Source organism: Haematobia irritans, chromosome 4, assembly GCF_050003625.1.
Source record: "Haematobia irritans isolate KBUSLIRL chromosome 4, ASM5000362v1, whole genome shotgun sequence".
In the NCBI taxonomy this organism is placed as follows: domain Eukaryota; kingdom Metazoa; phylum Arthropoda; class Insecta; order Diptera; family Muscidae; genus Haematobia; species Haematobia irritans.
Window position 1 is genome coordinate 120,722,034 of NC_134400.1, and position 13,288 is coordinate 120,735,321.

The window sequence follows — 13,288 nt, forward strand, 5'->3', positions numbered from 1 at the left end:
ATTCATGAATTTTTGCCATCGTTCTCAATGACTTGTGGCATAGTGCGTTGTCTTGGTGGAACAACACTTTTTTCTTCTTCATATGAGGCCGTTTTGCCGCGATTTCGACCTTCAAACGCTCCAATAACGCCATATAGTAGTCACTGTTGATGGTTTTTCCCTTCTCAAGATAATCGATAAAGATTGTTCCATGCGCATCCCAAAAAACAGAGGCCATTACTTTGCCAGCGGACTTTTGAGTCTTTCCACGCTTCGGAGACGGTTCACCGGTCGCTGTTCACTCAGCCGACTGTCGATTGGACTCAGGAGTGTAGTGATGCAGACATATTTCATCCATTGTCACATATCGATGGAAAAACTCGGGGGTATTACGAATTAACAGCTGCAAACACCGCTCAGAATCATCAACACGTTGTTGTTTTTGGTCAAATGTGAGCTCGCGCGGCACCCATTTTGCACAGAGCTTCCGCATATCCAAATATTGATGAATGATATGACCAACACGTTCCTTTGATATCTTTAAGGTCTCTGCTATCTCGATCAACTTCATTTTACGGTCATTAAAAATCATTTTGTGGATTTTTTTGATGTTTTCGTCGGTAACCACCTTTTTCGGGCGTCCACTGCGTTCACCGTCCTCCGTGCTCATTTCACCACGCTTGAATTTTGCATACCAATCAATTATTGTTGATTTCCCTGGGGCAGAGTCCGGAAACTCATTATAAAGCCAAGTTTTTGCTTCCACAACAGTATTTTATCAAAACACGAAATTCCTTTTTTTCCCTTTTTTTCACAACAAAAGTTGATTCACAAAAGACACTCTAGCTCACAAACTAATTGACTTACAGACGTCAAATTTTTACACGAATCATTTGAAGGTTTGTACTATATAAAAATAATATGCATTTAATACTAGCGACGCCATCTATGTGTCAAACCTGTTACATGACCGTTAAAAAAATTGTTCGCATTGAATCCCACGTAATTGGTCGAATTGTCGAAAGAAATGCTCCAAAAATACAATCGCGGTGCTTCGAAACACGTCTATGACATCGTGACTGGTGATGAATCATGGATTTACGTATGAGCCCGAAAGTAAAAAGCAGTAGACTGTATGGGTGTTTCAAGACGAGCCAAATCCAACAAAAATTGCTCGTGCACTAAGCACTTCCCAGCAAATAATTGTCTGTTTTTTTGGATAATTCGTACGCAGAATGGTCAATTCTGAGTGGTATACATCCATTTCTTTTCCAGTTCTCTTCCAAGAAATCTGAAACACCAGCCGTCAAAGACGGATCACTCTTCACCGCGGTAATTCGAGCTCTCACACATCGGCTAAAACAACTGCACTCAAAACATCATCCGCCATATAGTCCTTGCATGGCACTTTTCAAATTAGGTCAACGTTTTTCAACATCTGAAGAAGTGATTGATTCGTTCAGAATGCATGTTTTGGAAATATGTAACTTGAATCAGAATAGCAAAAGTGTTTCAACAATTGGTTCAAACGCATGCAAAAGTTTATAAATTTAATTTTGACAAAATTTTCTATAAAAATAATGTTTTGACAAAATTTTCTATAGAAATAAAATTTTGACAGCATTTTCTATAGAAATAAAAGTTTGACAAAATTTGCTATAGAAATAAAAGTTTGACAAAATTTTCTATAGAAATAAAATTTTGACAAAATTGTCTATAGAAATAAAATTTTGACAAAATTTTCTATAGAAATAAAATTTTGACAAAATTTTCTATAGAAATAAAATTTTAACAAAAATTTCTATAGAAATAAAATTTTGACAAAATTTTCTAAAGAAATACAATTATGCGAAATTTTCTATAGAAATAACATTTTGACAAAATTTTGTATAGAAATAAAACTTTTCAAAAAAATGATTGTTTTGTTTGCTAAAATGTTCTCCAAATTTTGGTAGATTATTTTGGGCTCGAGTGGCAACCGTAAATAGTGGCAGGTAATGTAGAAAAATTGATGCCAGAGCTAGGGTTAAGCAAAAGTCGTCGAAGGTGTTTTGTCCTTAGAGTGATTCGACCTTAAAATAGTTTTCTCTATATAAAAGAAAATTCCCTTGAGGTGGGGTCAACTTGTCTTTTAATAAATCTGAGTCATTATTTCATTATTATAGAAATTGTCCTTAAATTCGATGACTATAAAGGCTGCAAAGTAAAAGAATGATTCAAAATGAAATAACTGCAAGTATCTATCACAATATGCACGTTATTTTTGTACGATTTCGCTGTCGAAGTAGGTTTGACTTTGAGATTTTATGCCAATGCGTTCAATTGTAATTAATTATATATTTCCCTCACTCTTTCTCTCTCTTTTTCTCTCCCGCATACACTCCTAATATTGTCGTTTTTAATTTGCAGTTTTGCTGTTACTGATAATGCTTTTCGTTCACTTATTGAGGAAAATAAAGGCCAATGTGTCCTAATCTCTGGTAAGTTGCTATTTTCAGCTTTAATTTAATAACGTCATATCTTTGTATATATATATATATCCGTAAGGTAATAAACATAATATAACGTGTATGTGTACTTACTATATCTCCATATTTACGTAAATATTTACCCAAACCTCAAACATTATAGCCTACTGTGTTCATACACACAGAGAAAAAAACATTTTTCTCGTGATCATTATTAAAAATCGATAGATTTATTAGCCTATCATGACTGACAGTTTTTTATACCCAATACAATGTTTATGCTTAAAGATGGGTATTAAGTTTAGCCGCTAAAATCGCAATTTTTTCACGATTAGTTTTTTTTAATGAATCGTTTTAAAGAATATAAACTTTATGAAAAGTTGGGCTATTTGGGCTACTCACCTTCAGTTATAATAAAATTTGGATCAAAGAGGTACAATTTTATACTTTTTTTTACTGATTTAACTTTGATTTTAGCGGCTAAACTCAAACTTAGTACCCACCATAACTATTGCTAAATGGTGAATTTTTAATAGATATAGGAAAAAACATAATAAAGGGTGATTTGTTAAGAGCTTGATAACTTTTTTTTTTTAAAAAAACGCATAAAATTTGCAAAATCTCATCGGTTCTTTATTTGAAACGTTAGATTGGTCCATGACATTTACTTTTTGAAGATAATTTCATTTAAATGTTGACCGCGGCTGCGTCTTAGGTGGTCCATTCGGAAAGTCCAATTTTGGGCAACTTTTTCGAGCATTTCGGCCGGAATAGCCCGAATTTCTTCGGAAATGTTGTCTTCCAAAGCTGGAATAGTTGCTGGCTTATTTCTGTAGACTTTAGACTTGACGTAGCCCCACAAAAAATAGTCTAAAGGCGTCAAATCGCATGATCTTGGTGGCCAACTTACCGGTCCATTTCTTGAGATGAATTGTTCTCCGAAGTTTTCCCTCAAAATGGCCATAGAATCGCGAGCTGTGTGGCATGTAGCGCCATCTTGTTGAAACCACATGTCAACCAAGTTCAGTTCTTCCATTTTTGGCAACAAAAAGTTTGTTAGCATCGAACGATAGCGATCGCCATTCACCGTAACGTTGCGTCCAACAGCATCTTTGAAAAAATACGGTCCAATGATTCCACCAGCGTACAAACCACACCAAACAGTGCATTTTTCGGGATGCATGGGCAGTTCTTGAACGGCTTCTGGTTGCTCTTCACTCCAAATGCGGCAATTTTGCTTATTTACGTAGCCATTCAACCAGAAATGAGCCTCATCGCTGAACAAAATTTGTCGATAAAAAAGCGGATTTTCTGCCAACTTTTCTAGGGCCCATTCACTGAAAATTCGACGTTGTGGCAGATCGTAAGTCTATTCATGATGAAATGTCAAAGCATACTGAGCATCTTTCTCTTTGACACCATGTCTGAAATCCCACGTGATCTGTCAAATACTAATGCATGAAAATCCTAACCTCAAAAGAATCACCCTTTATTAATAAAAATATTATATTTCATGTTATCCTGATAATGAAACAGGCAATTGACGTCCAAATGCATTATATCTAATTATACAATTATTTTTCGAGCTTTATGGACAGATATAGATTAAGGAACATGGTTAATAGAGCCATTGAAAAGAAAACGCCAGATACCAATCTATACACGCCTGGACTGTACATGTTTCGGTTCGGGCGAATGAACCTTTCCACAGCCTTTAGTATAGATCTGGCTGGGAGAGATAACTCAATTTTGGGCCCTTTTTGCCTTTGTATGGCAGCTGTTTAAGTATCTCTGCTTTTTTAGATCAAATCCTCCAGATTTGGGAATATGTATCACTCAATTCGCACCACAACACCATATAGCACTATAGGTCTAACCACTTTGAAGAGCAATGGTATTAAAGGAATTTGTATCAGAGCTCAGAGATACAAGTTGGTAAACTTTTTAGAAATTTTGAAAATCAGACCACAACATCTTACTGCCCTATAGGTATACTCACTACCGTGCACATCTCATACGCAATTCGTGGTTTGAGCCCTCAAATTTTCGATTTTGTTTTTTTGTACGAGTAGTAGGTCACTGTGGCTTTTTTCGCACTTTCGTGAATAGTTCAGTCTTTACAGTTACTCTTAAACCTTATCCGTCGCCTATTCCGCAGGGGTCTCACGATCCTTCACCCCTGAATTACTTTTTTAAAGATGAGTTTTTGATTAACTAAAATTTTCCTTTTTGGTTGTTTCTTTCTCTGTTTGTGCTGTTTTTAGGCGAAAGTGGTTCCGGTAAAACGGAGGCTTCTAAAAAAGTTCTCCAATATATAGCAGCTTGTTCCGGTCACCAAGAAACCATTGAGGGTGTCAAGGACAAATTGCTTAAGAGCAATCCATTGTTGGAAGCTTTTGGTAACGCCAAGACCAATCGTAATGACAACTCCTCACGTTTTGGAAAGTACATGGATATACAGTTTGATTTCACGGGAACTCCCATTGGAGGAAACATTCTCAAATATTTATTGGAAAAATCACGTGTCATAAATCAGAGCAGTGGAGAACGTAACTTTCACATTTTCTATCAATTACTAGCAGGAGCTTCCGATGAACATTTGAAAGAAATGAATTTGACCAGGTCGCTGGAGGACTATGGTTATCTAAGTGATGGAGTAAGTAAAATTTCTTTTATAGTGAAAGTTTCTCAACATAATCCCTTCCTTTGTAACATCTACAGAATAATGGCCATGTAAGTTCCATAAATGATGCTGAAAACTTCCACCAGGTCAAACAAGCCATGGCCGTTATAGATTTTACTCAAATGGAACAAACTCAAATCTTGAATATCATCGCTAGTGTATTGCACTTGGGAAATGTCCAATTTACCGAAGAAGAGGGAAACGCAAAGATTGTGAATGAAAACTGTGTGGAATCGGTGGCCAATCTTTTGGGTGTCTCTTTGCAGGAATTGAAAAATGCCTTGACCCATCGTACGATTGATGCACGTGGTGACGTGGTCACTTCTCCCTTGAATCAAGAGATGGCTATTTACGCCCGCGATGCCTTGGCCAAGGCTGTATACGATCGTTTGTTCTCATGGCTGGTAAAACGTTTAAATGTCTCCTTACAGGCCAAGGACGTACGTACTGCTCGTAATAATGTTATGGGGATTTTAGACATTTATGGTTTTGAGATATTCAAAACCAACAGCTTTGAACAGTTCTGTATTAACTTCTGCAATGAAAAACTCCAGCAATTGTTCATAGAATTGACTCTGAAATCGGAACAGGAGGAGTACAAACGTGAAGGCATTGAATGGGTTCCGGTGCAGTACTTTGACAACAAGGTTATCTGCAATTTAATTGAAGAAAAACACAAAGGCATCATCTCCATCCTAGATGAGGAGTGTTTGCGTCCAGGCGAACCCACCGATTTGACCTTCTTGGCTAAATTAAGCGATCGTTTGAGTGAGCATCCACACTATTTGTGTCACGAAAAGGCTCCAGTGCAAGTGCAAAAGACTATGAGACGCGATGAATTCCGTTTGGTGCATTATGCGGGAGACGTAACATATAATGTTGTCAATTTCCTCGATAAGAACAATGACTTGTTGTTCCGGGATCTTAAGGAAACCATGAGTAAGGCTGACAACATTGTCGTTCGTACTTGTTTCCCAGAATCGGAGTATTTGAACAAGAAGAGACCTGATACGGCGGTAACACAATTCCGCAACTCCCTCAACAACTTAATGGACATTTTGATGTGCAAGGAACCTTCGTATATACGCTGCATTAAACCCAATGATTTACAGTCTGCTGGTGTTTTCGATTACCAGTTAGTATTGCATCAGGTCAAATATTTGGGGCTCATGGAAAACTTACGTGTACGCCGTGCTGGTTTCGCCTATCGCAGACTCTATGAGCTCTTCCTCAATCGTTACAAATGTTTGAGCAAACAAACCTGGCCTAACTACAACGGCCCCGCTAAAGAGGGCGTAAAGATCTTAGTCAATGAACTCAAGTATGGTCCCGAAGACTACCGTTTGGGTGAAACTAAGCTATTCATACGTTTCCCCAAGACACTATTCGACACCGAGGATGCATTCCAAGAGAAGAAACATGACATTGCTTCCATTCTACAGGCCCGCTGGAAGGGTCTCGTTCAAAGACGTAAATATTTAAAATTACGTGAGCAAGTGATTACACTGCAATCCTATTGTCGAAGACATTTGGCCCAACAAGCAGCTAAAAAACGCCGCGAAGCAGCCGACAAGATACGAGCATTTATTAAGGGTTTCATCACACGCAATGACCCACCTAATGGTTACAATGAAAAATTCATTGCCAATGCGAAACGTATGTGGTTATTGAGATTATCGAAAGAGTTACCCAGTAAAGTTCTGGACCTTAGTTGGCCTTCATCACCATCGCATTGCCAAGAGGCCTCCACATATCTACATCGTCTGCATCGTTTACATTTGGCTCGCAAATATCGCTTGGCTTTATCGGAGGAACGCAAACGACAATTCGAGTTAAAGGTGTTGGCTGAAAAAGTATTCAAAGGTAAGTAAAATCTTTAATGTACAATTTAATCTTATATTAATAGAAAGACAATCGGTCCAAAAATCAAGTTTAAAAGATGGATCCAGTAATAATTTTAAAATTGAAAAAAAAAATAAAATGTTTGTCATACCTTGCTGGCTGCAATTTGATCAAGATTTCGAAACTCATAAGCAGGAGAGCGATGATCGTCTTCTAAATGCACGAAATAAAAATTGGATCACCATGTATTTATGAACGAAAATGTACTTCTAAGTACTCAAGTAATAAAATTGGGTGATAAATCAATATGAAGGTGAACCATCTTCATCGTTTCTATATTTATGGGATATATTGTCCAATTCAGTGAGGAACACTGATCAGACATTTACGAAATGATTTCACAGCTGTAGGTTAGGTTAGGTGGCAGCCCGATGTATCAGGCTCACTTATACTATTCAGTCCATTGTGATACCACATTGGTGAACTTCTCTCTTATCTTAGTGCTGCCCGATTCCATGTTAAGCTCAATGACAAGGGACCTCCTTTTTATAGCCGAGTCCGAACGGCATTCCACATTGCAGTGAAACCACTTAGAGAAGCTTTGAAACCCTCAGAAGTGTCACCAGCATTACTGATGTGGGATAATCCACCGCTGAAAATCTTTTTGGTGTTCGGTCGAAGCAGAAATCGAACCCACGACCTTATGTATGGAAGGCGGGCATGCTAACCATTGCACCACGGTGGCTCCCACTGTAGAAAAATTTCTTTCCCAAGCTTAGTAATTAGTAATTATTAATTAACGCCCCACTAAAATTCCCAAATTTAGTGAAATTCCTCACTAAAATCTCGAACTCCACAAAGTATCAGCTTCAGTAAAAAATCGGCATCAAGTGGCTGATTAACTGAAGCATATCGAATTGTCCGAAATAAAACGTTTAGCCCAAAGTCCTCAATATAGGAGGATAGTAATTACAAATTTTAGGAATATATTCGGCTTCGGCCGATTATTGTTTTTTTTTGCCGAACATCGGTTTCGTCCAAAAAGACCCGCTTCGCTAGAGTCCTACCATATACTTGCTCCAAGCAAACCGATTATACAAGTCTGTTGAAGTCATGGCCTGGCAGTGGTCATATCAAGTTTAAATAGGATGACATTCGCACTCCGGTCATGCAGGATGATCTTTCATTTGAAACTTGTCGAATGTCGCTTATCTTATTCCGATATTACATAGATACTTTCCAAAATTCCATGCAAGAGTAAGGACATTTGACACTTTTTACTTTTCTGTTTCATTTATTTGCAGACAAGAAGACTAGTTATCCTGCCAGTGTGCGACATTGGTTCAAAACCGAACGCATACCCGCCGAACATGCCTCACAAATTAATAGTTTTGTGGCCACTTCCTTGAATGGTGAAACCTTAAAGTATTCCTCAGCCTGCATTAAATACGATCGACATGGCTACAAATCTCGCGATCGTTTCATATTGCTAAGCAATAAAGCCATATATGTATTGGACGGTAAAACCTATAAACAGAAACACCGTCTGCCCCTAGAGAAACTCGACTTCGATTTGACCAATCACAGTGACGATTTAATGGTTATACGTATTCCGCTCGATTTGAAAAAGGATAAGGGCGATTTAATTTTGGTGATACCATACATTATTGAATTCTGTACATATATCATTGATACAGTGGGCACAGCAGACGTCTTAAAAATCGTCGAGAGAGATTCGTAAGTATAACACTTATAGTTTTTATAACAATATCCGTAATTATAACAATTATATTTAAACAACTTCCAGCCTGGTACACAATATGGCCAAGGGCAAATCTGGTGTTATTGATATTCAAACTGGAGGTGGTGAACCAGGCGTTGTTCGTGACAAAAGTGGACATCTTGTTGTTGTAAGTTTTTCTTATCATTGAAGTTCTGTTATATGCGTGATTCTATTAATGCTGATTAAATGATTACAGATTGCTGGCCAGTAATAATGTTCAATATTATACATAAAATGTTTTACCTGCTAACAATACGAGTACGTACATACGTATATATCCAAGGCTTTATGTTTAAAATTTGTTATTTATATTATAAAATATTGAAAAGTAAAATAAAATCTTTAATGTGAAACTATGCAACCAACTTATTGTGTTAACATTTATTTAATTTCAGAGGTAATAATAATCAAACAGAACAAATCGTATTTGGAAGTTCTTCGCACAGTTTAAAAAGTTTGAGTTTTGAATATTGCTGCCTTATAATATCCTTAAAACCCCCTAAATACGATCACCAAATATTTTGTTCGTTGCTATATCTTAAATTATGAAATATTTTCATCACAGTTTTTGGGATCTGTATTCCTCACAATATTATGAATGAACAATAACTTTGGAAAGACACTATCATTTGTGCAAAAATACAAGAGGGAAAAAGTAGTGTAACACCAAGGCAACATATTTTTTGAGAAACTGAATCGCTCTATACAGTCCATTCTTAATCATGTGGTGAACTTCTATATTATCAATGAGTGCTACCTGAATGATGCCTGGTTTTATGTTTACCTCAGTGACAACCAGAGAACTGCAACCGGTGTTTTTTTTTCGTATTGCAATCGTACCCACAAAATGCCGGTGACAGTGAGTAAGACACCAATTATCGTGCGATCTCTTACATTCATACAAATGTAAGAAAAAAAAACACCACCAGTATATACCCATGTTCGTTTGCAGTGTTTTGCGGTGTTAAACCAATCGGAATCGTAGCAATGCTCGGTAAACAAAAAAACACTTAAGTGGGACTGCACTCAACAACAACAACTACCAGCAGTTGGCATCATAGACCTTATAATACATAGATGATCCACTATTCTCTTTAAAAAAAATGTGTCAGTTCCAAAAATTAATTTTCTGACATTTCGTTTTGATTTTTTCGTAAAGAATCAGTCCCAAACATTAATTTTCGCGCATTTGCTTTTGTGTTGTTCGTAAAGAGCAATGGTGCTCAAAATTAAATTTCGTATTTTCGCGGTTTTGGTCACAATTTTTTGTTCAAATATGAACTTTTAATATATTAATTTATTTATAAATCCTCTTTTGCATCATAAACGTTCTAATTTTGTGTAAAATTGGCAAACTACAAAAATGAAGACGAAAGAGATTGTAAGCGTGCTCTTATTTTTCTCGTTTATTCTTCGGAACTATCAAACATAGTTTGACACCCATGGCTCATCTACGTATTATAAGGTCTATGTTCTTAATCTTCGGAACTGTCAATAATTAGTGGATTTTTAGCATTATTTATTAATAAATTGGAGTCTTCATTCAGTGCAAACGGCCCATAGATTTCATACCCGACAAATTGAGTTAATACATGAGGTATTCTAAAGGGTGATTCTTTTGAGGTTAGGATTTTCATGCATTAGTATTTGACAGATCACGTGGGATTTCAGACATGGTGTCAAAGAGAAAGATGCTCAGTATGCTTTGACATTTCATCATGAATAGACTTACTAACGAGCCACAACGTCGAATTTTCAGTGAATGGGCCCTAGAAAAGTTGGCAGAAAATCCGCTTTTTTATCGACAAATTTTGTTCAGCGATGAGGCTCATTTCTGGTTGAATGGCTACGTAAATAAGCAAAATTGCCGCATTTGGAGTGAAGAGCAACCAGAAGCCGTTCAAGAACTGCCCATGCATCCCGAAAAATGCACTGTTCGGTGTGGTTTGTACGCTGGTGTAATCATTGGACCGTATTTTTTCAAAGATGCTGTTGGACGCAACGTTACGGTGAATGGCGATCGCTATCGTTCGATGCTAACAAACTTTTTGTTGCCAAAAATGGAAGAACTGAACTTGGTTGACATGTGGTTTCAACAAGATGGCGCTACATGCCACACAGCTCGCGATTCTATGGCCATTTTGAGGGAAAACTTCGGAGAACAATTCATCTCAAGAAATGGACCGGTAAGTTGGCCACCAAGATCATGCGATTTGACGCCTTTAGACTATTTTTTGTGGGGCTACGTCAAGTCTAAAGTCTACAGAAATAAGCCAGCAACTATTCCAGCTTTGGAAGACAACATTTCCGAAGAAATTCGGGCTATTCCGGCCGAAATGCTCGAAAAAGTTGCCCAAAATTGGACTTTCCGAATGGACCACCTAAGACGCAGCCGCGGTCAACATTTAAATGAAATTATCTTCAAAAAGTAAATGTCATGGACCAATCTAACGTTTCAAATAAAGAACCGATGAGATTTTGCAAATTTTATGCGTTTTTTTAAAAAAAAAAGTTATCAAGCTCTTAACAAATCACCCTTTATAAAAACACAATTTCATGTGAAATGGAATTTGTGTCATATAAAATAAAAAGCTATCATAAAACGTCGGTCTACAATATGGCAAGGTCGCGTTTATCTGATAAAAATTTGAATGTCTTGATATTTTTAAGACATTACAAAAGGATTACCGCAAGTGTACGAAAATATACCTAATCTATCAAGATGCTTAAAATGTTTTTCTTAGTAAAGGTAAGTACTATGTTCGCTTTTCGCGTTGAAATTTTCGTGGTTACCTTATTAAAAAGTTCAATATAAATCAGATAAATTAACTCAATTGATGCGCTGTTTCTTGTTTCTCTAGATTTCGACAAGACTTTACAGGAATAAGTTTGTTTTCATTTATAATTTTGATTATTTGAGGAAAAGTAATCGCGAAAATAATGTGGTTTTCAACTCGAAAACCGAACATAGTACCCACCTTAAGATAGCGATATGAAATTGGGTTTCAATTCATTTTGTCATAATTTTTTGTTTTTCTTTTCTTCATATTGTTCAGTTGGAATAAGTGTTTGTTAAGTATGATAGCAATTTGTAATTGGTTTTTAGATTCAGATTGTAATTGGTTTGGAGATTCAGATTGTGGATAGGCATCGTTGCTTGGGTGTAATAATTGATACTGATCTTTCTTTTCAATATCATATCGATTCCGGATCAGGTAGAGTTTGGGGGACATTGCGTAGGATTTATGGGACCAACTTATTTTTGCCTCTTCCGGTTAAAATTAAATTGGCTCATGCTCTATTGATGTCCCTAGTATTATATGGTCTTGAAGTTGTTTCTGGAACTATCTTGCAACATTTTTCTAAGTTGAAGCGCATTGTCAATGTGATTGTACGCTTTGTATATAATGTAAGGCGTAGAACTTCCATTTCTGCATATGTAGTACGATTCCTTGGATGTTCGTTTAGGAGATTTGTTGATTATCGCAATATCCTATTGTTTTATAACATCATCCACACTTCTAGACCTTTAGATTTGGTTTCTACTTTTTCCTTTTCGCGTTCTATTAGAAATGTTCAGATATTTATTCCTCGTATAAGGAGGAATATTTATGCTAGATCTTTTGTGGTCAGAATAGCTCGGTGTTGGAATCGATTGCCTCTAGAACTACGCATTTTTTCTCATTGTAATAACGCATTTCGTCTCAAACTCATGGAATATATGGTTAGTGCTACTTAAACTGTAAGGTTCTTGGACGATTTGCATCTCATCTATTGCATACACACTTGGTATATTCTATGTAACTCCTATGTATTTTTAAGTTATTGATTTTATGTTGACTTACACTGTATATGGGACCAATTTCCACTTATTTCATCGCTATTTTAATAGTCACTACTACTCTTGCGGCTGGGGAGCCAATTAAATTAGTTTCTTCTTAGTTTAAGATATTAACTTGTTTACATTATATCGATGGCTCAGTATTTTTGTTATGATGTAATATATTTTTATAGGCCTCTATTGGCTTTGTATTACAGAATTTTTGAATAAATAAATAACTCTTACGCGCCTTACAGACTATAACAGCCTGTTTCTGTATGTCGAACGAGCTCGAGAAACAGTTAATTTATGGTTATAAATTCAGCTGTTTGTCTCCATTTCAGTCGATCGATAGAGCTCGTTCGACATACAGAAGCAGACTGTAAGTTTATCCGGACGACAGTGTACGTGTCGAACATATCGCATAGATTGGCCACAGTATAAGTTAATTTCGAAGGCATAACCGATACTGCTGCATGTTTATGGAAACGATAACACATTTACCGATTATTTAGTCATCAACGTATTGTCGTATCGAATGGACACACTGTAAGATTCTTTATAATCACAGACATTCCGTCCAGAAAAACTTATAATCTGTAAGACGAATTACGTAATTCTACCGTAACTCAACCTTTTGAAATGAAAGGGGCACACTTCTACCTTACAAGTGTACCCTGCCAGAGCATGGTCAATGGAATGATACAGATGAT

At 36.6% G+C, this 13,288-nt stretch overlaps 1 protein-coding gene across 2 annotated transcripts in view; it reads left to right on the forward strand.

The window, feature by feature from the left end:
• The window catches only part of Myo61F (unconventional myosin 61F), a 105,743-nt gene extending 96,623 nt beyond the window's left edge, over nucleotides 1-9,120 (forward strand). For both annotated transcript variants that reach the window (XM_075308112.1, XM_075308111.1), the window contains 6 exons: nucleotides 2,389-2,459; nucleotides 4,712-5,103; nucleotides 5,169-6,993; nucleotides 8,277-8,709; nucleotides 8,780-8,882; nucleotides 8,952-9,120. In XM_075308112.1, coding sequence (XP_075164227.1) covers nucleotides 2,389-2,459; nucleotides 4,712-5,103; nucleotides 5,169-6,993; nucleotides 8,277-8,709; nucleotides 8,780-8,882; nucleotides 8,952-8,966 — 2,839 coding nt within the window. In that variant the 3' untranslated portion in view covers nucleotides 8,967-9,120. The remainder of the gene's footprint in view (nucleotides 1-2,388; nucleotides 2,460-4,711; nucleotides 5,104-5,168; nucleotides 6,994-8,276; nucleotides 8,710-8,779; nucleotides 8,883-8,951) is intronic.
• Nucleotides 9,121-13,288: the final 4,168 nt, after the last annotated feature.